Consider the following 24,601-nt stretch of genomic DNA (forward strand, 5'->3'; position numbering starts at 1 on the left):
TTGTTGCAGCACAATTGATTGTGGATCACACTCTGTGTGATCTTCGTCTGACAGTGTATGATCTTGGATGAACATGGGACCTCTCCCCAGCACAGGCTAAGAGAACATGCCCTGCTTCGGTCTCTTCCAGCAATGCCCCAGGGTGAGCCGAGTTTTACTCAGCGGTGCCGCAGATCCTATATGAGACTCTGACACCAAGTTTGATCCTGGTCTGGTGTCTGTGAATCCGCCACCATGTCTAATCTTTAACAGGGTGCTCTGTCACTGTGTGATCTTGGTGTTTGTTCGTGTTATCTATGCGCGTGATACTGTGCCTGACCTTCAGTTCTGTGCCGCTGACGCTATGATCCTATCCTGTTGACAGTATGTGTGATCTTGGTATCTGTGCGTGGTCTTCGTCTGGCAGTGGCCGATCTAGGCGTTTGTGACCCTCTGTCTGAGCGTCCTTGTGTTTTCTATGTAGCTGACGCCATGTGTGGTATTCGTCAGTTTGCTCTAACACAGTGTGATCTAGGCGTTTGCGACCCTCAGTCTGAGTGTCATTGTGTTTTCTATGGAGCTGACGCCATGTGTGATGTTCGTCAGTTTTGCTCTAACACTGTGTGATCTTGGTCTTTATACCTCTGTCTCTTAGAATCTGTGCAGCCGGGACTCTGGTATGAGCTCTCTGCAGCTTACAGTATTCATCAGTGAAGATGACACAGAGGGTGGCCTTAGTGTCTGTGCAGCTAACACACTACATTTGAGCTTGGTCTGGCAGGTTGCGATCTTGCGTGTCTGTGACTCCCACTGTGTACACTCATTTCTATTCAGCTGCCACTCTGTCTCATCTTGGGCTTTGATCTGAGTCTGGCTGTGTGTTATCTTTGTGTCTGTGATTCCCATTCTGTACACTCGTTTCTGTGCAACGGCCTCGCTGTGTGATCTTGGGCTGTGATCTTCGCCTGGCTGTGTGAGTGTGTGTGATCTTGGTGTCTGTGACTTCCACTGTGTGTATTCATTTCTATTTTAACTGCACTCAGTGTGATCTTGGGTTACGATCTGCCTCTAGCAGCCTGTGATCTTGTATTAACCCAACACATCTCCCCGCCTGGTACCGCGGCGCTATGACAGCAACCAGATCTGACATGCTTACAGTACCGCGGCGCTATGACCGCACACGGATTTGACTTGCTCGCGGCACCGAGGCGCTATGACCGCACACAGATCTGACTGTGTGCGGTAGAGCGGGAGGGGGCGGGAACGGCCACGGGAGAGCGGGAGGGGGGCGGGAACGGCCACGGGAGAGCGGGAACGGCCACACAGTGACGGGAGAGCGGGAGGGGGGCGGGAACGGCCACGGGAGAGCGGGAGGGGGGCGGGAACGGCCAAACACTGACGGGAGAGCGGGAGGGGGGCGGGAACGGCCACACACTGACGGGGGGCGGGAAACGAACCAACAGCGGGAGGGGGGACAGGAAAGGGAAGACTCACCTGGACTTCCTCGGCCGGCCTAAACAAACCTCGACGAGCCCGAAAAAACGCCCCGCCCACCGAGTGAACACGTCTACATGACGTGAGCAGAAAGGGAAAAATTCTCGGGAACGCCCCCGAATCTGGTCCGGCCTTTGACGGACAGATCCGGCTCCCAATGGCTAGCCTCCATTTATGGAGCTAGCCAATGGGAGGAGGGGGCAGATACCCGACCCCACATAGAGGATTAGAGGATATCATTAGATTTTGCTAGCGCATGCGTACTTCGTACGCATGCATCGCTAGTCAAAACCTAAAAAGGCATTAGAAAAGTCACCTCAGAGAGAGTCAGAATAATTCAAAAGATGCAGTTACCCCGTACTCAGAAAGAAGTCAGAATGTTCCTTGGGGTGGTAGGTTACTGCAGGCAATGGATTGTGGGATTCGCAGTCCTGGCAAAGCCTTTGATAAAAATGACAAAGAAAGGAGCAAAAGACCCAGTGGAATGGGATGATGAAAGCTTAACAGCATTTACTAAATTACGAGATTGTCTGTGTACAGCCCCTGCTTTAGGGATGCCTGACTATTCTAAGGAGTTTGCTCTGTTCTGTCACACCCGTGACAATTGTGCATTGTCAGTCCTAACTCAGGAGCATGGGTTGACTAGACGCCCGGTGGCATATTTTTCTGCCACTTTGGATCCAGTGGCTGCTGGATTACCTGGGTGTCTGAAAGCAGTAGCTGCAACCTGCACGAGTTTAGAACAGAGTGAATCCATTGTTATGGGACATCCTGTAACTGTGTATGTTCCACATGCAGTTGTAATTTTGCTAACCCGAACGAAGACCCAGTATCTCACCCCTAGTCGGTTGACTAAGTACGAGAGGATTCTCGTGGGTGCTGCAAATGTAGTCATTACTCAGTGTAATATCCTGAATCCAGCTACCCTGCTCCCTGACTCAATGATTGTAGAAGCCGAGGGAGAGGACGAGCATGATTGCATTGACCTGACAGAATTTAGTACTAAACCCCGTCCAGACATTAAGGAAATGCCTTTGCCTGTGGAAGATGAGGAGTGTTTCGTGGATGGCTCATGCATGAGACACGAACTTGTAGGCCTAAGTGCTGCTTATGCTGTAGTCTCTATAGACAGCATTAAAGAGGCATCCTGTTTATTTGGAGTGAAGTCTGCACAAGTAGCCGAATTGATTGCATTGATAGGAGCCTGCAAAATTGGGAAAAACAAAAGAATAACAGTATATACTGACAGTCAGTACTGTTATGGGGTTGTGCATGACTTCGGCCAATTGTGGCTACAGAGGGAGTTTCTGACTTCTTCAGGTACTCCCATCAGAAATGGAAAAGTTGTACAAGACTTACTGGAGGCAATCCAGTTACCAAAAGAATTGGCAGTGGTCAAATGTGCAGCTCATAAATCTGGCTTTGATCATGTAACTTTGGGAAATCAATTCGCTGATGAGGTGGCAAAACATTGTGCCAGAAGTCGCATGTCTGTAAATATTAAACTGGGGGGACCTGGAAACAGCTGCCAACTTATGGTGTTTGAAGAGGTGCCTACCTGGGAAGAGTTGAGAGATTGGCAGCATGCTGTGCCATCAAAGGAAAAGGAAAAGTGGAGGAAACTTGGTTGTCGACAGAGAAGTGAGGATGGTGTCATTGTGGGCCCAAATGGTATGCCTGTGTTGCCTAGACATCTGCTTGCTTCTATGGCCAGACTGATACATGGAGATTCACACACTGGTAGGGACGCCATGGTTCTGGTTTTCCAACAGACATGGTATAATCCGAAGTTCAGGAAGGTAGCAGAGTCACTCTGCCAGAGGTGCTTGACATGTCAGCAGTTCAACGCTGGGAAAAGAACAGTGGTTGAAATGGGTAAAATTGGAAAATCAGGAGGTCCCTTTGTAAGAGTGCAAATTGACTTCATCACACTGCCTCGTTGTGAGGGAATGAGATATGTCCTTGTCATTGTCTGCCTGTTTTCGAAATGGGTGGAAGCCTACCCTGCCAAAAAGAATGACGCTATAACTGTAGCCAAATTGTTACTACGAGAATTAATACCTAGGTTCGGGGTCCCAGTCACAATTGAATCAGATAGAGGAAAACATTTTCAGAATGAGGTAATCGATCAGCTTTGTAAAGCATTCAAGATCACACAAATGCTGCACTGTGCATATCGTCCAGAGGCTTCTGGAGTGGTGGAACAAATAAATGGCACTATAAAATCAAGATTAGGAAAGATGTGTGAATCTACCGGCATGAACTGGATAAATGCTTTACCTCTTGTTCTGATGGGACTCAGAAGTATTCCAGACCGAAAAACAGGCCTGAGCCCTCATGAAATCCTGATGGGAAGAGTAATGAGACAGGCATGGGTGCCAGGATACAAACTGTTAAGCATTTCTGATGATTTGGTACTTGAGTACTGCAAGCAACTGGGTGACCAAGTGCGTTCTATCTCTCGCCAGATTGGGGAAGACGCCGTCGCCAATCCAACAACTCCAGTCCACAAATTGGTTCCTGGCGACTGGGTTGTACTCAAGAAACATACTCGTTCAAGTTGCCTGGCACCGAGGTGGGGGAAGAAACGCCAAGTGATACTGGTGACCACGACAGCGGTGAAGTGTGCCGGCGTTCCAAAGTGGATCCATGCCAGCCATACACAGAAGGTGATTCCAGACGAGAAAACTGACGCTGAAGGTTGTCCAGCTGAGGGGTCTCCAGATGATGGTCCTGAAGTAGCTGACGACGAACAACCGAGCACCAGTCGAGATGAGTGGATACCTATAATCGACCTGACTGACTACCCCATCAGAACAAGAAATCGAACACGAGCAGACAGAGAGTGGGATAGAGAGGAAGAGATAGGCACAGGCGAAGATCCTCAGATTATTGAGATTCACGTCAAATCTGAGGAAGGAGAAGGTCAGACAGGGACAGAGCAAGTAATCGACACCTCCACAAACTCCTGAAATTGAAAAGGGACAGACTATAACTAGTGAAAAGGTTCGAGCAGAAGAAAATCAAGGGATCGAAGTGCTTGAACAGGATCAGATAGGATTAGAAGAACATGTTCAGGACACAGAAATAGAGACACCTGAAAGCCAAACCCAGAATTCACCTGAACAAGGCCAGCTTAGTAACCAGGCAGAAGAAATAGAGATAAGACCTGGAACTAGTCAGACAGGAAGGGAAGAAACAGAAGTAGAAGTACCACAAACAAACGAAAATAAAAGAACATTAGAAGAAAGTCAAATCACAGTGCCAGCAAAAAGACTCAAGAAAAAGAAAAATATCGAACCAAGATATATTAAAAGACTGAGACTAAGAATAAAAACAGTAGAAGAGAAACTTGCAGAAAGAAGGAAAAGTCCTCGTATCACAGAGCAAACTGGAGAAAGCTCCAAACGAAGGAGTGATCGAATAAAAAGACTGAACGAAAAATACCAAGATCCTGAATGGACATATTTAATTTTGGAGGATTTTGAGGATCTTGATATAACTGACGAAAGTGACGGAGAACCAATTACTGATCAGTCTGCGGAAGAAGAAGACTAACTAACCTGAAGTTGCGCAGAGTAAGCTACCTGTGCAAAGTTACAAAGAGGGGTTGAAAACTTCTTCTGAGCAAAAATGTCTGATTCAAGTGTGAATGGAAGGCCTGGACGCAGTTGTTGCAAAACATGCTGCAAAATATGTATATGTAGTGTAGCTATAGTGTTAATAGTTTGGATAGGACTAACAGTTTTCATTCCTTATATGGTAAGCAAAAATACTAATATTGTCCGTACAGAGACTGTGACTACTGATACGGAAGAACTGACAACACGAAGTGTAGAAAGACGTGAAAAGGCACTCAGACAAACAAAACGAGACTTAGAAGCACCAGATGAGGAAGGACTACATTACCACGGAATTAAGAACCAGACTCATTTAAATGTTTTCGCAAACTTGTTAGTGCGTTATGTAGAAACAATGGAAATAGAAGACGGCTATGTCTGCATGAAGCTACCCACTTCTGTAGCTGAAGGCGTGACTTATCATCACCTACCTTTGACTTATGGAATTTCCTGTAGTATTTTAGCAAGCTTATTTTACAAAAAAGGACCGTTACAGTACTATTACTCTAACTCAGACGTGATATTTTCTGAACTTCCTATACGTGGAAACCTGAATCCTGTACATACTAAAAGTGACGTTACACGTTATATGGGAGAATACTTTCTGACTATAGGTACCATAGACCTAAATGACGCACACAGGGACAACTTGACCTGTTCATTACATGAACAAGAAAAAATGTTTTTAAACATGGCAGAGAAAAGAAGGGAGAGTTTCCAAAGAAAGGCAAATGACAAAAGACAAGAAACTCCTAAATGGGCTGAAAACATGGAAAGCACCTCAGATGGTGGGGCTGGTCCTGCTTTGTTGCTGGATTTCGAAAGAAAGGGAAAACTCTGTCTTCACCATGAAAAGACTAGTTATTATAATAACATTTTCATTGGTTCCAGTCAATGTGAACACAATTACAAGGTAATTGGAGGTTGGGGTTTCAAAAATCGGTCAGAACCTGTGTTTCCCGGAATTTATTATATATGTGGAAACAAGGCTTATTTCAAATTGCCGGATCACTGGTATGGAAGCTGCTACTTTGGCATGGTCTTCCCGAAAATATACCATGTGAATGACGTTGCTGGAAGCAATGAAAACACTAATGGCTTAGTGCGTAGTAAAAGAGAAAGCGTAGGTGAAATAATGGGTAGTATTTTTAGTGCACTGATACCTGGAGTGGGAGTGGTTCTGAACACACACAGAATTTGCAAATTATCCACAATAGTGGATGTGTTGTCTACTGACACAGCTCATGGATTTCTGCTGGTCAATACCGAAATGGTTGCGATCAGATCTATGGTTTTACAGAACAGACTTGCTCTTGACACCTTATTAGCGAAAGAGGGTGGAGTCTGCCGGATGTTGAAAGCGCAACATTGTTGCACTTACATTCCGGACAAAAGTGTTCAAATCCAAAAATATGTAAGGAACATTACACATTTGGAAAAAGAACTCAAACCACTAGAGGTTGATAGTGCCTGGAAGAGACTTACAGATGGTCTCTCCGCTGTAGGTCATTGGTTTGCTAATTTAGGTAAAGGTTTATTGTTTAAGGTACTGATGCCAATTGGAGTGATAGGTTTCATCATATTCCTTATATTTGTCTGTTGCAAATGTCGCAAACACCAAAAGAAGTACACTGTGAGTAAGAGAGGTGTGAAACGGAGTGTGGATGAGCTCGAATTGGAAGAAATGAATAATAAAATTTACAAAATGGTGAAAAATCCTCACCCTAACAAAGATATGAAAGAGAAATTGAATCGCCTGTTGGAAGAAATTGAGATGCACAAAGTGTGAGAGAAGTTGGCATCTGGTTCCATTTGTTGTGATGATAGTAAATATCATCAAAGAGGGGATTGATGAAGCAAGATTTCACATATTACGTGACTTGCTTGAATTCATGAACCTCGAATAACATGTAACAATGTAATTCAACTTGTGTGTCTTACTAATTTTCTTTTATTTTGGATGTACGTGTATATTAGTGATGCTTGCCTATGTGTTTTACTAATACGAATAACCCTTGTCCTTAAAATGGCCGCCGCTTGGGGATTTTCTACTGCGCATGCGTTAGTCACACTCACGTGACGTGACGTAGTTGCAGTTCTGGTGGGAAAATGTGCGCATGCGTATTTACCTCTTAAATGGCTGTCTGTATACTCACATGGTGAAGCTTGCGCTGATGCTCTCGTGTTATTGTCTGTTGCACTAATTCGTAATCGCATAGTATATTTTTTTAGTAAGAAGTATAAAGTGGCTACTCATGGTATATAGTACATTCATTTATTTCTATGTTTTAATTTGTTTTCGCTTACTTTTCATGTACCGCGATATTGGGGGTCTGAATGAGACGAGAACCATCTTGAAAGTCCCTACTGCGCATGTTGCGCAGGCAGGGAGAAGGTAGCCTTGAGCAGTAGAACTCAGCAAGCTGGCAGCCACAGTCAAGATGCTCCTGTGAAAGCAACCTCTGACCCAGCAAGATGGAGTCGACTGTACTGAAATTGTTACAATGAAATTTTTCTATTGTATTCTGTGTATTCTCTCATGGGAACCCCAAATCCGCTAGGCGGTCCCAGAAGATGTAAAACTGGGCTTGTAGAAGTTTGTTCTGATTGGTGTGTTAACCTATCCTACTTGAGGACCAATCAAAATTGGGGATTCTGACACTTGCAACATTTGGGGGGTGGTACACTGACCCGAAAACAGTATAACTAGCCTAGGTTTAGCTAGAGAAATTGTCCGACTTGTCTGAATAGCTGACCTGTCACTGACCCAACGCACTCAATAGGTGACTGATACAGAGGTGCTGCGGAGCACTCTGTCCAAATTATACCATAGACTCTGGAGGTTTTACTGAACCTTAAGTGCTGGCGGAGCACTTTGCTGGGGAGTTCGCTAACCCAATCGGGGTTCCGACTGATAGCTGCAGAGAGGGTGGAGCGCAGGCGTTGCTTCCAAACTGCGGGTGCTGGTCGTGCCTTGGTGGTCCTGTCCTGATCCTAATCTGGTTTTCCTGTCCTGTCCTGGGGTGTCCATTCTGCACCTGCTGTCTCATTGATGACTGTCCTTCCTTGGGGTATTTCCTGTCCTTGACTGATCCGTGGCCATGGTTGGTCTTCACACCATTCTAGGTAAATATAGTGCTGAACTCTATACCGCACCTTCTATTTTCTGTCTTTGCTTCAATAAAGACATACCTTTGCACAATTGATTTCCATGCTTTCGCAAAGCTACTGAATGAAAGCTCATACGTTATTGCTGTTTTTCTTAGCATGTTCCTATGTTACCCTACCTTTTAGAGCACATTCTCTCCATACTGTTTTGAATCATAGATGTGGTTTATAATTTTCTCCTGCAAGCTGACTTGAAGTAATTGTTGCTATAATTTAGCATACTCCATTTTTCCCCTTCCTATAGGTGTATAGAATTTTTCTAAGTTCTCTCCCTACCCCTGAAGTATTTCCCAGTAGTAAATTCCTAGTACGTGCATACATTTGCCCTTTATAGTTATCCATTCTCGAATTCCATTCCTGAAATCTGTTTAGCATATTTTTCATGTTTTTACCCTCTTTAGACTCATAAATGGTTGCCCTGATATTTTCCTTATATGGTTATGTGATCTTTGTTATCTTGATCATTGATTGTCTCTTGGCTGTGAATTGCTTACTTTCCGAATGTGAAAAGACTAGATAAACCTTTAAAACTTCCCAGTTGTCTGTGGTTATTTGATGAATACAGAGGTAATAAAATCGGTATTTGTATTTTGCCTGCTTTTCTTTTACAGCTAGCTCCCTGATCCATTGTGGTCATAGGTACCCGTAACGGTGGATTGGTAAGTCGGGTACACTAGAAATAATAGGAAGGAATCAGGGTTACTGGTAGTAGAGTTGTAAGGTCACCTGATTAATGTATATGGTGAATTGAAATTTATGGGCCCGAAACGTATATAAAAATTATTTGGTCGGGTGACCTGCGTTCTCTATCAAATGCACTTCATGGTACATGCTTACTTAAAATTTCACTGGAGTATTACACCAAAGTTGGTGCAAGTGAGTGCTGTAAATCTGTATACACGTGTTTCTGGATATCATCCGTCATCAGTACAGATAAAAACGAATTTTATTTGGGGTTGCTGAGTAGGCTGCCACACTCTTTTCAGGCCTCTATGAGGCAGTGTGCTCCCAAACCCCATTCTGTTTAAAAGGCTCCCTTGAGCCAGAAAGCTGAAAAGCTTTGGAGATGCACCTGTGTGCCTATGAGTGGTACTGTGACCTGAGAGGATCTAGGCAGCATTTCCAGCAACCCCAGATGATTTTTCTTTGCTCTCTAATACTGCTGCTCTCTACTGATGACGGGCTCAACCCAGAAACACGTGTCTTGAGATATACAGCAATGTCTGCACCAACTTTGGTGAAAACTCCAGCTATTTTTGAAGTAAGTTTGAACTGCGTACTGCATTTACCAGGATGCAAAGGGGCGAACTGTGCTGGGACTGTGAGGCAGTGTGCTCCCAACCCCCATTCTGTTCATTTTGGGAAGAGCAGGTGGAGGCTCAAGGAGTATACACTGAGATCTATGTCCTAGAATTAAGGATGAAGCTCGCAACCTAGAAACCTTGAGAAAAGCAGAACCCGAAGGCAGACAGGCTGAATCACTAATATGCCTGTGGAGGCCACCGAGCTGTTTGCCAGGGTTGGTTTTAGCAGATTTTGTTACAGGGAGCAGATATTGCAGCTATGCTGCAAAACCGGCCCCCGGTAACAAAAACGCCCACCCAGGGGTAAAAAAAAACACAAAAAAAAAAAAAACACACTGGCGGTCATCCGGGGAAACTCCCAGTGCCTTCTACAGCCAGTCCGGGCCTGTGCACATTACCCTTCATCTGCTCCCACCCCACTCATCAACATCCCACGGATGTTCTCCTCACCTTTTTCTTCTCGCTAGATGAGGGTTCGCTGCCAGAGCAGCGTCCTGGCTCTATGCCACTGCCCACGCTGGGAACCTTAGCTCGGCTTGTGGATTTTGCCAGGCTGCTCTCAACCAGTTCGTCATCAAACTTTTTCCGCTTGATGAACCTAAAGAAAAAAAATGGTTGGGAAAAAAATTGGAGTTTGGGATAAAAGTACAAGAGCTATCAAAGACACGCTGCAGAAGCAACAATGAGTGAAAGACAGTAGAGGCAGACTTCAAAGAGAGTATGCAATAGACTTAAAATGAAACGTCACAAAAAGTGATATCAAGCAAAAGACAGCAAGAGAGAGGTGAGAAAGAGACAAAGAAACACTAAGTGCACATAATACCGTTCATGCGAACAGAAGGAAAAGACTTAGAAAAACGTGACATGGTGGAAATCTAGTAAGTGGGATAGCAGCATAGGAGAAGAGCAGACCAAGACCAAATGAAGAAAAGATGGCACTGAAGGAAGTAGTGGGCTAAATAGTGTGAGAGGTGTCCTGGAAAGATACCAGCAAAAGTGTGCCTCCCTATACAAACCATACACAATTTACACTGCGAAATATAACTCAGGAAAAGTAGTACACAGACTATCTTCATAATAACATTGGGCAGAGCAAAAAAGAAAATGAAAACTGCTAGGACGAAATATTCATGTTCAATGTGGCGTACTGTGGCTTAGCGTTTGGGAGGACATACTCCGAGGGTGCATGGATCAACAAACAGATTTACACTTTCACTTTGATAGGTCGCTTATGAGTTTTCAAAGGCTGTGACTGTACAAAATACAGTAATGCTCTATGAGCGGTGTCTGGCAACTTTCCTTCATTTCATTTCCTTTTCGCTTGTGGTCTAGCTAGTAGTTTGTACCTAGTCTGTGCACTCCCTCGTACTTTGGGGCCCATTATGATCTCAAGTCCGTCCGCGATCACCGAGGAGGAGGGAACCTCCGCATGGGCATGCGGAGTTCCCTCCTGTCCAATTAGGATGTGACCGCCATCCTGGCGGTCACATCCTCTATTTGTAACATTGCGTCGGGTGCGGCTTCAAGCTGCACCCGCCGCAATGTTACAAATGCATACATTGCATTTGTATGCAGAAAGCAGCAGGCACCGCGCGGTGCCTGACGATTTCTGAATACAAATGCAGGGGGGTACCATAGGTACCCCCCATGTGCACCCCCCACCCCCCTTCACCCAGGGGGCCCGCTACGGGCCCCCGAGATGAAGATCCGCATGCTTTTCCTCGGCGGAGAAGGCGCCGCGAAAAAGCATGTTTTCTCAGCCATCCTAATATGTCTGGCGGTGTCCGAGAGACACCGCCCCCATATTAGGCCTTTTCCGCCGCGGTTGTAAGCCAACCGCGGCGGAAAAGCGGCGGACTGAAACCAGGACCCACCAGCCATCCTAATGTGGCGGTGGGTCTTTGGTGGGTCCGCAGAGGATTTTCTGCATCCTCCGGCCCGGCGGTGGCTTCCGCCGGCCCGGACGATGCGGAAAATCCTCCATAGTAAATCAGCCCCTATGTGTGTGTGGTTTTTTTTTTTTTACCATTCCGCTTGCCCTTAGGCTCCTTCAGTGGTCATTAGATACTTGTTTCACTGTCCACCCACACTGTGCTTTGTTGCAGACACTTCACCGTGGTCAAGGCTGGTTCCTAATCTTCCTTGGGCTATCAGGCCACTGGCTCAGATAAGGTGCGTTAGTTAATCAATGTGTGAAGGTATGAGATCCATATACTTTGAACTCAAGATTTCATTGTCTCACAATGTGTGTTCTTCTAAAGCCATAGATGTGCAGTCTGCATCCTTGATCGATGCTACCCTGAGATTCATGGGTTTCCAACACAGGACTAATTTTGCTAGCTCTCGTTCTTCCCTTCTCCCTTACCCTTGGTTCAGGTTAATGCTGCAACTTCCAGTGCAGTCTCACTCAGTTCATGGGACAGTAGAGATTGCCCAGCTCCTTCTACAGTCAATGGCGTTTATGGTTCTTAGAGTTTAGCAACTTTTATCAACACTTCATTCGAAAATTTTCATCCATAGTTGCTCTCATCATCAAATTAACAAGAAAAGACTAAGGCCCTGATCACGATGTCGGGTGGGCTTGACTCTGCTCCACACTGTATCGGTCTAGAAACTGCTCGACCATAGGTCGGCAGTTCCGACCTTACAATTAGGATGTGACCGCCCATAGGGCGGTCAGAAACATCCATTTTGTTATAGCAGCTTGCGTGGCATGCCGAATGGCGCGCTGCACAAGCTGCCATAGCAAAATGGATCTTTGTAAACATCTCTGCACTGTGTGGCAGGCACCTTAAGGTATAGCAGAGGGACAGGAGAGTTAGGGCACTATTAGGGGCCCCCAATTTCGCTTTCTGAAAGTCTTTTCATGTCGGAAAGGCAGAGCTGCCCTTATTAAAGGATTATGCTGTTTTTATGACGCGCTCCATCAAGCGCTGCGGACGGTCCCTCCACCCAGACCGCAATGTCAGATGTCGGTGGTTCCGACACCAACGTGTTATCGGTGTCGGACCCACCGACATCATAATCAGCCCCTAAGCCTTCAAATGGGATTTTGAACAAGAAACCGCCTTTATAATGTTCAAAGATGCATTTACAATCACCCTCTCCCGTCGTCATTCTGATATCAAGAAGTCTTGTATTGTTGAGACAGATGCATCTGCATTCGCCATTAGGGCTCACTATCACAACGTCATCCCGAATCAGTGTTGGGACTGGCCTTTACAGACTGAATGGGCCAGTGTATAGGAAGGTTTGTTTGATCCAGTCATGGCCCAGGGGTCCAAAAAACAAAAATAAATAACCCTTCAAACTGGCTCTTTAAAGCTGTCCCACCGGGGCAATGCCAGAGTCGAGGCCTACACAAAATGATCTCACATAAGATTTCACCCTAAATTTCTGTTAATGCCCACATGACCAAAACTGGGCATCTAATCACCTTTTTCATTACATCCTGAGCATTTATTACTAGAAGTAATACATTTTACTAATTAATGTATATTGTATAATATAGCATCAAACCATTGAAAAGTATAATTTAAATAAAATTAGATTTTTTCCTAGCAAGTATTATAGTATAGATAGATTTCACTGCGCTTTTCCCCCATTGGCCCTCATTTCCGTAACACAGGAAGTTTGTTCAACATGCAGTTGTTTATGCCAATACCTCAAGACGCAATTCTGTCTTTCCTCAGACAGCAATTTTCTAACTAGGTTGGCTGAAGCCATTACTTCCTCATTTGGAAAACGACTGAGCACTGATTTTATTGGTAAAAATTGGAATTAGTAGCAGTGTCTATTAGATATATTCAGAGGGCAGTGCTTGTAAAAGAAATTTAAGTGTTGCACCCTCAAAAATAAAAAAATCCTCTACTTTCATTATTCTTAAGGATTACCATCTATAAACCATCCCTTCTGTAAGAATCAAAGATGAATGCTCACAGCATTGGAGAGGGGTTTTGACAGGCAAAACCAGAATTTATATTGAATAAAAACCTTTCGCCTTGTTATTGGTAAAAGTTTATGCATATCCTTTATTAATGGAACATAACTGTTCGTAAACCTATCTTCTTGTTTTTCCTAAAAGAATACTCCTTAGTTTCTTTATAGTAATTTAGTCTTAAATTTATTGGCAGAATCTCGGGGTTGTGGTGACTATTAGGGACTATGTCTCAGATTTATTAGTCTTGCCACAGATTTTCAAAGTTTTTTAAAAGGCTCTATGACCAAAGTAAAATCAAAGAGAAAAACAAAACTGGATATAAAAAAATCTCCAATTATGATTGGTTAACCAGGGTCTCCTATGTCACAAGGGAAAACTGTCCCTGGAAGAACTTAACAAAAACAAGTTTTGATCTGATGCCATGACCCACCTTGACTTGGCAGCCGGAGTGGGGCTTCAGTGGTGCAGTTAGTGCCAGGGCCCATGTGTGTACTCAGCTACACCGCAGGAGAGCGGGCAGCTGCAACACAGGGGCATTTTGCTTCAGGATAAAGGGGGGGGGGAAGATGGAGAGGTGTACCCCCACGCCTCATTGGATTGCGCATTGTTTCACTGCATTGGCAGCCAGAGGGCTACTTGAGAGGCCTACTATTACGCCCTGACATTCTGGACAGAGGGCATTTGAGCCCCAGTGGAAGGCCAGTTGGTCTGGGGTCAGGTTTTGTACCTGTGTGTACCAGGAGGGCGCAAGGCCCTAAGGGAAGGTGATGTCTGCACCTGGGGAGGCCAGTTGGTCTGGGGTCAGGTTTTGTACCTGTGTGTACCAGGAGGGCGCAAGGCCCTTAGGGAAGGTGATGTCTGCACCTGGGGAGCGTCACTGAGGTGCCCTCCTAATTGTGACTTATGCATAATGTGTTCTATGCAGATGGTTTATGCATAATGTGTTCTATGCCTAATATGTGTTCTAATGCTAAGTGCAGTATTTTGCAAGTAGTTACTGGAGAGACAGAGAGACAGAGACAGAGACAGAGACAGAGACAGAGACAGAGACAGAGACAGAGACAGAGAGACAGAGAGACAGAGAGACAGAGAGACAGAGAGACAGAGAGACAGAGAGACAGAGAGACAGAGAGACAGAGAGAGAGAGAGAGAGAGAGAGAGAGAGAGAGAGAGAGAGAGACTCGTGCGTGTGTGGTGCGTCTTGCGTGCAAGGCCCTGCAGCTTCTTCGAAACAGCAGGTGAGTGATGCATCCCCGGCGGAGGCCCTCGCAACGCAAGCCCCACTTGTTAACAACGTATTACTTCACATCGCAGCCTCACAGCTCCTCAGAACCGACGCTATGCGATGCATCTCCAACCTGGACCTCGTATCGTCTCTGCTTTGCAGCGCATCTTTGGCACAGGAACTTGCAACACACAGCAACCAGAAATTAAGGTACTCTTTTTCAGCTGGCCTAACTGGGTCCCTGTAGCAGGCCCACGTTCCATCGCAGTCAACCTGAACTTTTGACTTTGTCATGGTACAGCATGGCCACAGTTGGCGCTGTGTATTTTTGGCACTATATTCACTGAAACCTTTCAAATTTCATATCTCCGGTTCTACTGATTGGATTTTTGCAATTCTGGTCTTGTTTTATTTATTAAAATGTACTCTATATTTCTAAATTGATGTAGGAGTTTTCTTATGTTGTGTTTTCACTTTATTACAGTTTGAAGTGCTGCATAAATACTTCACACATTGCCTCTAAGTTAAGCCTCACTGCTCTGTGCCGAGCTACCAGAGGGTTGAGCATAGGTCAATTTGGAGTTTGCTTGTGACTTAACCCTGACAAGGATAGTGGTTTCTGTTGGAATAAGGTTTCACTCCCACTCATTCAGTAACCCAATGTGGTGTAGCAGCCCCACTCAAAACTGCTAAGCATTTCCATTCTACTTCAACTTCTCTCTGCTTTAAGCTCCAGCAACTTATGGTGAGTCTACAAGCAGGCCTCTCTGCTCTCCTTTTCTTTGTCTGCCAGATGTTGGATGTCACTGGCGGAGTGCAAAACTAATTTACCTTAATCTCCTTTACTGTTCAATTCTGTTTTTTTAATGAAGCCTGAACAGGGGCTCTATCTCTTGTCACCAAATGTCTGGCTGAATGAGTACAGGTCTGCAGGGAAGGTACACCAGGTATAAGCAATACAGTATTCCCGATCAAGAGCTATGGTGCTGTTCTTAGTTCAGTTAGGGAGATTTGACAGAGACACACTTCTAATATAACTATAGAATCCCACAGTATCACAGCTACAAGTAGATCTAGTAAGATCAAAACAGCTGACGGAACGAAAAATGTAAGCTACAACACCTCATTTAAAATTCCTCTTTAATTAGGCTGCTGACGCCCACCTGTCTGTATTTTCCCTTTTAAGAGATAATTGTAAAAGTGTTTAATGCGCTGCACATTTTACTTCTATCTGAAAACATACAAAGTAAAGGAAAAATATTTCCAATGACTGATAGTTATATCTAAATTGTATTTTTTGCAAAGCGGTTGCTCATTGAAATAAGCACTTAAACAGGATCCCACACTTGGACAGACACAGTCAGTGTTTATACAGAACAACAAAGATCCCACGTTGGTTTGAGGTTTAGCAAACCGTCTGGTATAGGATTAATTTCAATTGCATTTTTTGTGGTATTAAATATTTTGAACTGTCAATGCACTGAATGCTTGGCCTTAGAATTTGGCAATGCTACTAAAACGGTAAAGTATTTGTGATAACTTTGGCGAGCACTTCAAGGCACACTGCCTTGTGTATGGTCTTATCTACCGTCCTGCTGATGAAGTGAGCAGACACGGTTAACTTCACAACTATAGACTGAAAACTAGTCAGACTGTGTACAAAGTAGGGACACCAAACAAGAGACAGTAAGAAAGCAAACACCAAGAACCCCGCAGCTAGAGCCAACAAGCATTTGCAATGCAATAGGTCTCGCCTTAGTTAAGATTAAGCTATTAACATTGCAAATGTTTTATTTTTTATTTATGTGTTGTTGTTGGTATTCTGCAAATTAATAGTTATGTTATTGGTAATGGCATTAGTTTTATTTTTTGCATATGTTACATATATTGTAGTTGTTCTGCAATATATTTTGTATTTATGTGATTTACATACATTTATTTCACACATTTATGCAACAATTATATAGATATGTTATAGTTAGCATTTTGTTTGTAGAAAATAATCAGGCAAACTACAGTGTGGTATAAAAAGTTCTTTTTTTATGATACAAAGAAATATATACTCAAATGTAGGGCCCAGTATACACAATATCAAACAACGCTCCCCACGCCATGTACAGCGTTTCCCACCACGCTATGTTTTTTTATTAAAACAAATACAGACATCATAGCGCGCCTGCCTACTTGTATGCATTTAACCCGCAAAACGCATTTAGCCCGTAAAACTGAACAAATATAGTAGATAAATTAATAGCTTTGGCATTTACAATGTTAATAGTTGTAACTTTTGCAAATCTGACATTTATAGCTTTTGTAATGCAATATGTGTTGCATTTCTGTTATAAGAGGTCTATTTCACGCTATATGAAACTCTGCAAAATAAACTTCACAGTTTTTAGCATCTTGATTATGCCATTTCATGTCTAACTTGAAAGTGCAAAAGGCACGGGGTAATGTGAATTGGAATGTTACTTCTTTTTTTCGCTATTTTGGCAGTGAGAGTGACTCCTTAACTCTCATTCTGTGCTTGCCGGCTGCAGAGCACTTCACTCGGTAGTTTGCACAATTAAGTTCTATTACTTTTAGAAGTTACGAGCTGCCCTGCACTTAACATGCTATGAACCTCGCCCCCAGATTAAGGAAATTCACACAATCAGAATTATTCTGTTAATTGTTAATAGCGGTACTGCACTGTAGGCTGCAGCAGTGTTAAGGCAGTTGCTTGTAATGAGCATACTAGAAAACACTAGTTTGGGCTGTTTTTTGGTAGGTTGCAGGCGGGTTGTGCGACAATGTGCGCATTTTTTTTTTTGCATTGATACCACGCTGTAGCAATACCGCGACAGCAGGCAGCTCGCCACGAGAGTAGCATCGCATGAAATCTGCGTGCTTACTTGACTTGACTCGACTTGACGACGACTCAGTGTGGCGTTGAGGTAGGCATTGATCAGCACATCATTGACCAAATTTTAGTTGTATGCAAGACTAGTATCTGAGTTGTAGTAATTAATATTATAAAGCACCAGCTACGCTGCTAGCCTGTGTCTAAGAAAGTATCATGGCTGCGTATTTTGTTCTGAGCCAGATTATGGTATATAAGACTTGTTTTGCAGTACGGCTGCGTTTGTAGTCATGGCGCATTTGTACAGCACTAAGTAAATATTGACAAAGGCTATTTGAACGCTAATGTATTATAATTACCGAACAGCTTATTACTGCAAGAAAATACGTTATTTATTAGCATTTGCTATCGCACTTTGAGGTGGCAAACTTTCATCATAGACAACAGCGCTCAACTTTAAGCTCGGAAAACCTAGTTCGAGTGTGAAGAATGTTGCTAAAAAAGTCTCTTGTAATTTTGGGCAAATTACTTCATTTTCTTGCGCTTAACAAAATCAATGTGTGTCTTTGTGTAACGTAAGTAGTGATATGTAAAGCGCTCTGAAACCCAGTTCAGTTTGAGTCTCGTTCGCGCAATATAAAACTCTGCAAAATAAACGTTGTTTCTTGCGTTAACCGCAAGCTTTAATTAGGACTTAACATGAAGTTTTTGGAAAGTTCTTTTACCATATGCAAGAAAATACGTTATTTATTAGCATTGGCTATCGCACTTTTACGTAGTAAGCTTTCATCATAGACTAAAGCGCTTTACTTTAAGCTTAGGGAACACAGTTCAAGTCTCAGTAATGTCGCCAAAAAGCCTCATGTGATTCTGGCCAAATCGCTTATTCTACCTGTGTCTAACAAAATAAATGTGTGCCTTTATGTAACGTAACTCATTGACCAAATTTTAGTTGTATGCAAGACTAGTATCTGAGTGGTATTAATTAATATTATAAAGCACCAGCTACGCTGCTAGCCTGTGTCTAAGAAAGTATCATAGCTGCGTTTTTTGTTCTGAGGCAGATTAAAGTATATAAGACTTGTTTTGCAGTACGGCTGCGTTTGTAGTCATGGCGCATTTGTACGGCACTAAGTAAATATTGACAAAGGTTATTTGAACGCTAATGTATTATATTTACAGACCAAATGAATGTGTGCCCTTGTATAACTTAACTCGTGCTATGTAAAGCACTGTGATACTACGTTGAGTGCAGGTCTATTTGGCGCTATATCAACTGTGATTCTGGGCGAATCACTTAATCTCTCCGTGCCTAACAAAATGAATGTGTGCCTTTGTATAACGTAACTGGTGCTATGTAAAGCACTGTGATACTACGTTGAGTGCAGGTCTATTTGGCAGTATAACTACTGTGATTCTGGGCAAATCAATTAATCTCCCCGTGCCTAACAAAATGAATGTATGCCCTTGTGCGATGCAAATTACATATGCTGCGCTAAAATTTGCAAAATAAATATGCTGAAGATACTGCATGTGACATGTAATGCGTAAAAAGCGCTCAACTTCAGCCTTGAAAAGCCAGTTTCAGTCTTAGTAATGTCGCCAAAAAGCCTCTTGTGATTCTGGGCAAATTACTTAATCTCTTCGTGCCTAACAAAATGAATGTGTAGTTAACAGCACCTTCCCAGTATAGAAAAATACATTATGTGAAAGCATTGGCTATTGTACTTTCAAACAGCAAGCTTTTATAAAAACTTTCACATGGAGCAGTTTTAAACTTTAGTTCTCGCGCCGACGGCACACTTTTATAAAGACTTCACATGAAGCATCTTTAAGATCTCTTTTTACATTTTGATTAAATCGTGACACTTTATTTGCTTAAGGCGAATAAGCTGAACATTTGCTAACTGTTCTTAAACTGAAAGCAGACATGGTGGCGCCTGCTAAGCATCTTGTAAAGTGTCCCTGTGATTTGTAACAGTTTTTATCTAATGAAAGACAAACCGTGTTAATGGCTGTAGGGTGGGGGAAAGGATGTCTTGAAGTGCCTAAATGCAAGCAAATGGCTCCAGGCTGGGGGAAGGGTGTGCTGGACTAAACTGCGTAGGTGTAAGCAAAGCGAACAAATACAAAGGCGAAATGGGATAGGGAACACGTACAAATCTGCTGAATTGTTAGAGGTGTGATAGAGGAAAATGCAATGGCTGAAAGTTCTAAATACAAAGGTGAAATAAGATAGGAAACACGTACAAATGTGCTGAATTGTTAGAGGCTTGAAAGCGCCCGACTTCATGCCTGAAAAAATCAGTTCGAGTCTCAGTAATGCTAACAAAAAGACTTCTGTGATTCTGGGCAACTCAATTAATCTCCCGGTGCCTAACAAAATGAATGTGTGCCCTAACCTAGTTTGAGTCTCAGTAATGCCTACAAAAAGACTTCTGTGATTCTGGGCAAATCAATTAATCTCCCCGTGCGTCACAAAATGAATGTGTGCCCGTGATTCTGGGCAAATCAATTAATCTCCCCCCGCGTAACAAAATGAATGTGTGCCCTTGTACGATGCAAATTAAATATGCAGAAGATACTGCATGTGACATGTAATGCGTAAACATTTAATTGAGAAAAGCAGCACGTACAAATGTGCTGAAATGTTAGAGGCTTGAAAGCGGCCGGCTGCAAGATGTTTTGTTTGCGATGCAAATTAAATGTGCTGAAGATACTGCATGTGACATGTAATGCGTAAACATTTAATTGAGAAAAGCAGCACGTACAAATGTGCTGAAATGTTAGAGGCTTGAAAGCGGCCGGCTGCAAGATGTTTTGTTTGCGATGCAAATTAAATGTGCTGAAGATACTGCATGTGACAGAACAACAGCGGACAGCACTCCACGCGCTCTGAAAAGAAAAAACAAGCCATTTAAGTCAGGCTTCCTTAGTAACTAACAGACGCATCGACGCCAGCCCCTTTCGAATACCTCCCCCACAAATAAATGAACATGTAATGCGCGCCCGCCACTTCACACCGTACATCAATCCCCAAATCCCAGACGCATTGACGCCAGCCCCTTAAAGCGAAAAAAATGACTGAAGCAACCCCCGGACCACGTTAAAAAAACCCCACACACATTAGATGCAGTCAAAGCGCGCTCACGAGGTCAAAAGGCACTCCACATGAACAACTACCAGACCCATTGACGCCTGCACTTCAAAGTGAAACTGACTGAAGCAAGCGCCCGGCCCACGTTAAAAAAAAAAACACACACGCATTAGATGCAGTCAAGGCGCGCTCACGAGGTCAAATCTCCAGCAGAAGAAATTCGTAACAGTCTGCTGTCCACATTCCCCTTCATTCCCCAGAAAGCGGCAACATAAGTTGTCTCCCTAGACAGCAAAAGCTTCGCTTTTGCTTTCGTCTAGGCGAGACCTAAAAAGAGAGGACACAGACACAAATATATGGACTGCCAAAAAAGATAGCAAGAACGTACATGTACAGAGCGACAACAGGACATCACACAGATCATACAAAAAACTAAAGACAAGTCCAGAGCTCTGCCATATGAAGATGGATGACTAAGGAAGGAAAACTGAGAAAGGAATGAAAAGAGGATAGAGATCAGAATTGGAGCTCTACGAAACTGGTCAATCAGCTTTTGTAAAGAATGCCCCAGATTACCTTGATGAACTCCTCCTTTTAGGGACCACGCCGGAGGATGGCAGCAAGCTTCTTTGCTGCCCCGCAAGGTACTCCTCATCTTCAGACCTGCCATCAGTGCCAGATGCCATCAGTCCAGATTCCAGCATTGCCTGTAGGTCTTTGTGAGGAAACAAACATTTTATTTCATCACACACTTCAGCAAGCACTGGTTAACCACTGACACTCCTAATAATGCCATTCTATCCACCTGGATAGAAAAAACAAACACAGCCACAAAGCACTTTCAGTGCGCCCTTAGACAGCAGCCCTCTAGAAGGAGGAAAATGGGTCTCCCAGACATCCCCTTGAAGTCACTCACTGCACCTGCCTGCAAAAGGAATCTTTAATTCTGCCTCTAAGTGCAGGTGGGTTGCTGCCTGCACATTGAAACATGGAGAGGGTCTGAAGCAGCCGCTCCATGTTTTGCTTTAATGCAGTGCCCCCAGGGCACTACACATTAGCAGCTGCTCGGAGGACAGCCCGTTCTCTGTAATGGGAGCACTTTCCCTGTTTGTGCACGGCACACCAATTTAAAGGTGCGCCAAGGTACAAACAGGAACAGAGCACCCAAGGTGTAATAAGGGCTCAGATGAGGATTATAACATGTGTGACTCTTTTGACAAGATTCCCAAGTAGAAATCAAGGTAACAATGCTGCTACAATGGATTTAATAGAGCTGGTTCTGCAGCTTAAAGCGTACCTTAGACTCATAGCTCACTTGTGTAAAAATTACCACTGGAAATGTACATTTGAAGAGAGAACTTTCTTGTTGCCCAAGAACATCTGGGGCAATTATTGTAAGTCAAGTAAGGATTATGCTACTTACCCAGTAAGCATCTGTTCTTGGCATGTAGAGCTGTAGATTCACATGCTTTGCATACTCCTACCATCTAGTGTTGGGTCCGGATGTTTGAACGTTGTTTTTCTTTGAAGAAGTCTTTTCCATTCACAAGGTAAGCAGGGCTCGAAAAATCATAAAAAATGCACTAGACCTGCAGGTCTAGTAACCTACAAAATCTCCTCGACCTAAGTGAAATGCACTTGAACTCTGACTCTGAAAGCTGAGCAAATGTGACAAGTTAACAAGATTTTAAAGCATTTTTATTGCTCATTTACTTTGTGAGCAATAAAGATGCCTTTAAATCTTGCTATCTTGTCACATTTCCTCTGCTTTCAGAGGCCAAATGCCAGTTTGTCTTCCTACTCAAGTAGGACCTAAAAATAGCTCGTCCTGAATTAATCTGACTCGCAAATTCGAGCAATAGAGTAAATTTTTCGAGCCCTGGTAAGGTGACACCTTTTGGTGATAGTGCGTATGGGCATCGACTCCATTGTTAGATTGTTTTCCCGCAAGAGGGTGAGAGTGGAGTAAGTAAGTGTAGTATAGAGATGCCCATGGGTATGTAATGCAAGTAAAGCAAGACTGCAACAACTACAGGTGCCCGGGGAGGTGGGAGGGTGCATGTGAATCTACAGCTCTACATGCCAAGAATAGATGCTTATTGGGTAAGTAGCATAATCCGTTCGAGGTATGTGTGCTGTATATACACATGCTTTGCATAGACTATATAGCAGTATTCTCCCAAAGCAGTGGCTAACCAGTAGATGTTGCAGCGGTTTGTAAAAGTGTTTTACCACTGCTTGCCCAACATTGGCTTGTTGACGTGCTAACACATCCACACAATAATGTTTGGTAAAAGTGTGTGGTGTGGCCCATGTTCAGGTTTTACAAATGTCAGCTATAGGGATGTTACCTAAAAAGGCGATAGATGCCCCTATTTTTACGAGTGTAATGCTCTCTATAAAGTATAGATCAAGTTTGTTTAGCTTCAGCGTAGCAAGTTTGAATGCATTTAACAATCCATCTTGCAATACCAGATTTAGAGATGGGATTGCCTTCCTGAGGTGTAGCAAATGCAACAAACAATTGTTTTGTTTTGCAAAATGGTTTTGTTCTTTCATTATATCATAGTAACGCTCTTCTGAAATCAAGAGTATGAAGAGCTCTTTCTGCAACCGAATCAGGTTGAGGAAAGAACACAGGCAACTCAACTGATTGTTTGATATGAAAAGCAGAAACCACTTTGGGAAGGAATTAAGGATTGGTGCGAAGAACTACTCTGTCTTTATGAAGTTGAAAGAAAGGGTCTTCTAAGGTTAAAGCCTGAAGCTTACCAACTATCCTCAAAGAAGTGATTGCAATGAGTATGGCCACTTTCCATGAAAGAAACTGTAGGGGACAGTTGTGTAATGGCTCAAAAGGTGGACCTATGAGCTGTGTAAACACAATGTTCAGATTCCAAACTGGTGCTGGGGGCGTCCTGGGTGGTATAACTCTCTTAAGGCCCTCCATAAAGGCTTTAATTACTAGAACCTTGAAGAATAGATGTTGTCTGTTTTGCAAATATACAGCTACTGCTGCAAGATGCAGTCAAATGAAAGTGTAGGCTATACCAGCACACTGTAAATGCATAAGGTAGCAAATTATATTTTGAGTGGATGCATCTAGTGGATCAATATTGTTATTAGTACAATACATAACTCTTTTCCATTTATCTGAATAGCATGCTCTGGTAGGAGGTTTCCTTGCTTCTTTAAGAATGGTCATACATCCTGGAGGCAAGTTAAGATAACCAAACAACATGACTTCAGGAGCCAAATCGCTAGATTGAGCTCCTTGGGGTTTGGTTGTCTGACTTCTCCATGGTTCTGCGTGAGAAGGCTGGAATTGAGGTGCAGCTTTTGATGTGGGACTAATGACAGTTTTAAGAGAATTGTGACCCACGGCTGACAGGCCCAAGTAAGAGCCACTAGAATCAGTGTGAGGGATGAATGCCTGAGCCTCCAAACCAGAAAAGGAAGGGGAGGGAAAGGCGGAAAAGCGTAGGCAAATATCCTTGACCAATTCATCCGTAGGACATTAGCTTTGGATGGAGGGTGTGGGAACCTGGAGGCGAAGCTTGGGCATTTTGAGTTGTCCACTGTGGTGCTCAGATCTATTTGTGGAAATCCCCATTCTTGAAAGTATGGAAGGAGAACCTGGGGATGAAGTTCCCACTTGTGTATTTGTTGCCACCTTCTGCTTAGTAGGTCCGCAATCTGATTGTCCACTCCTAGGAGGTGTTCTGCGGGAAGATGAACTTTGTGATGAATTGACCAATGTCAAATTGTCTGAGAGAGGCTTGACAGTTAAAGAGAATGTGTCCCCCCTTGTTTTTGTACATATTACATTGCGGTCAAGCTTCCGGTGCGGACTAGGAACACTTTCCCTATGAGGTGAGACTGAAAGGCTTTCAGTGCTAGATATACAGCTAGAAGCTCTAGATGGTTGATGT

At 43.5% G+C, this 24,601-nt stretch overlaps 1 protein-coding gene across 1 annotated transcript in view; it reads right to left on the reverse strand.

Annotated features, from left to right (window-relative positions):
* Positions 1 to 24,601, reverse strand: part of MCRS1 (microspherule protein 1) — a 238,183-nt gene that overhangs the window by 163,437 nt on the left and 50,145 nt on the right. Inside the window, exons 3-4 of the mRNA XM_078689171.1 lie at positions 21,246 to 21,384; positions 10,016 to 10,163 (exon numbers count right to left, since the gene is read on the reverse strand). Of these exons, the coding sequence (XP_078545297.1) occupies positions 10,016 to 10,163; positions 21,246 to 21,384 (287 nt within the window). The remainder of the gene's footprint in view (positions 1 to 10,015; positions 10,164 to 21,245; positions 21,385 to 24,601) is intronic.

The sequence above is a fragment of the Lissotriton helveticus genome, chromosome 1_1, assembly GCF_964261635.1.
Source record: "Lissotriton helveticus chromosome 1_1, aLisHel1.1, whole genome shotgun sequence".
Lineage (NCBI taxonomy): Eukaryota > Metazoa > Chordata > Amphibia > Caudata > Salamandridae > Lissotriton > Lissotriton helveticus.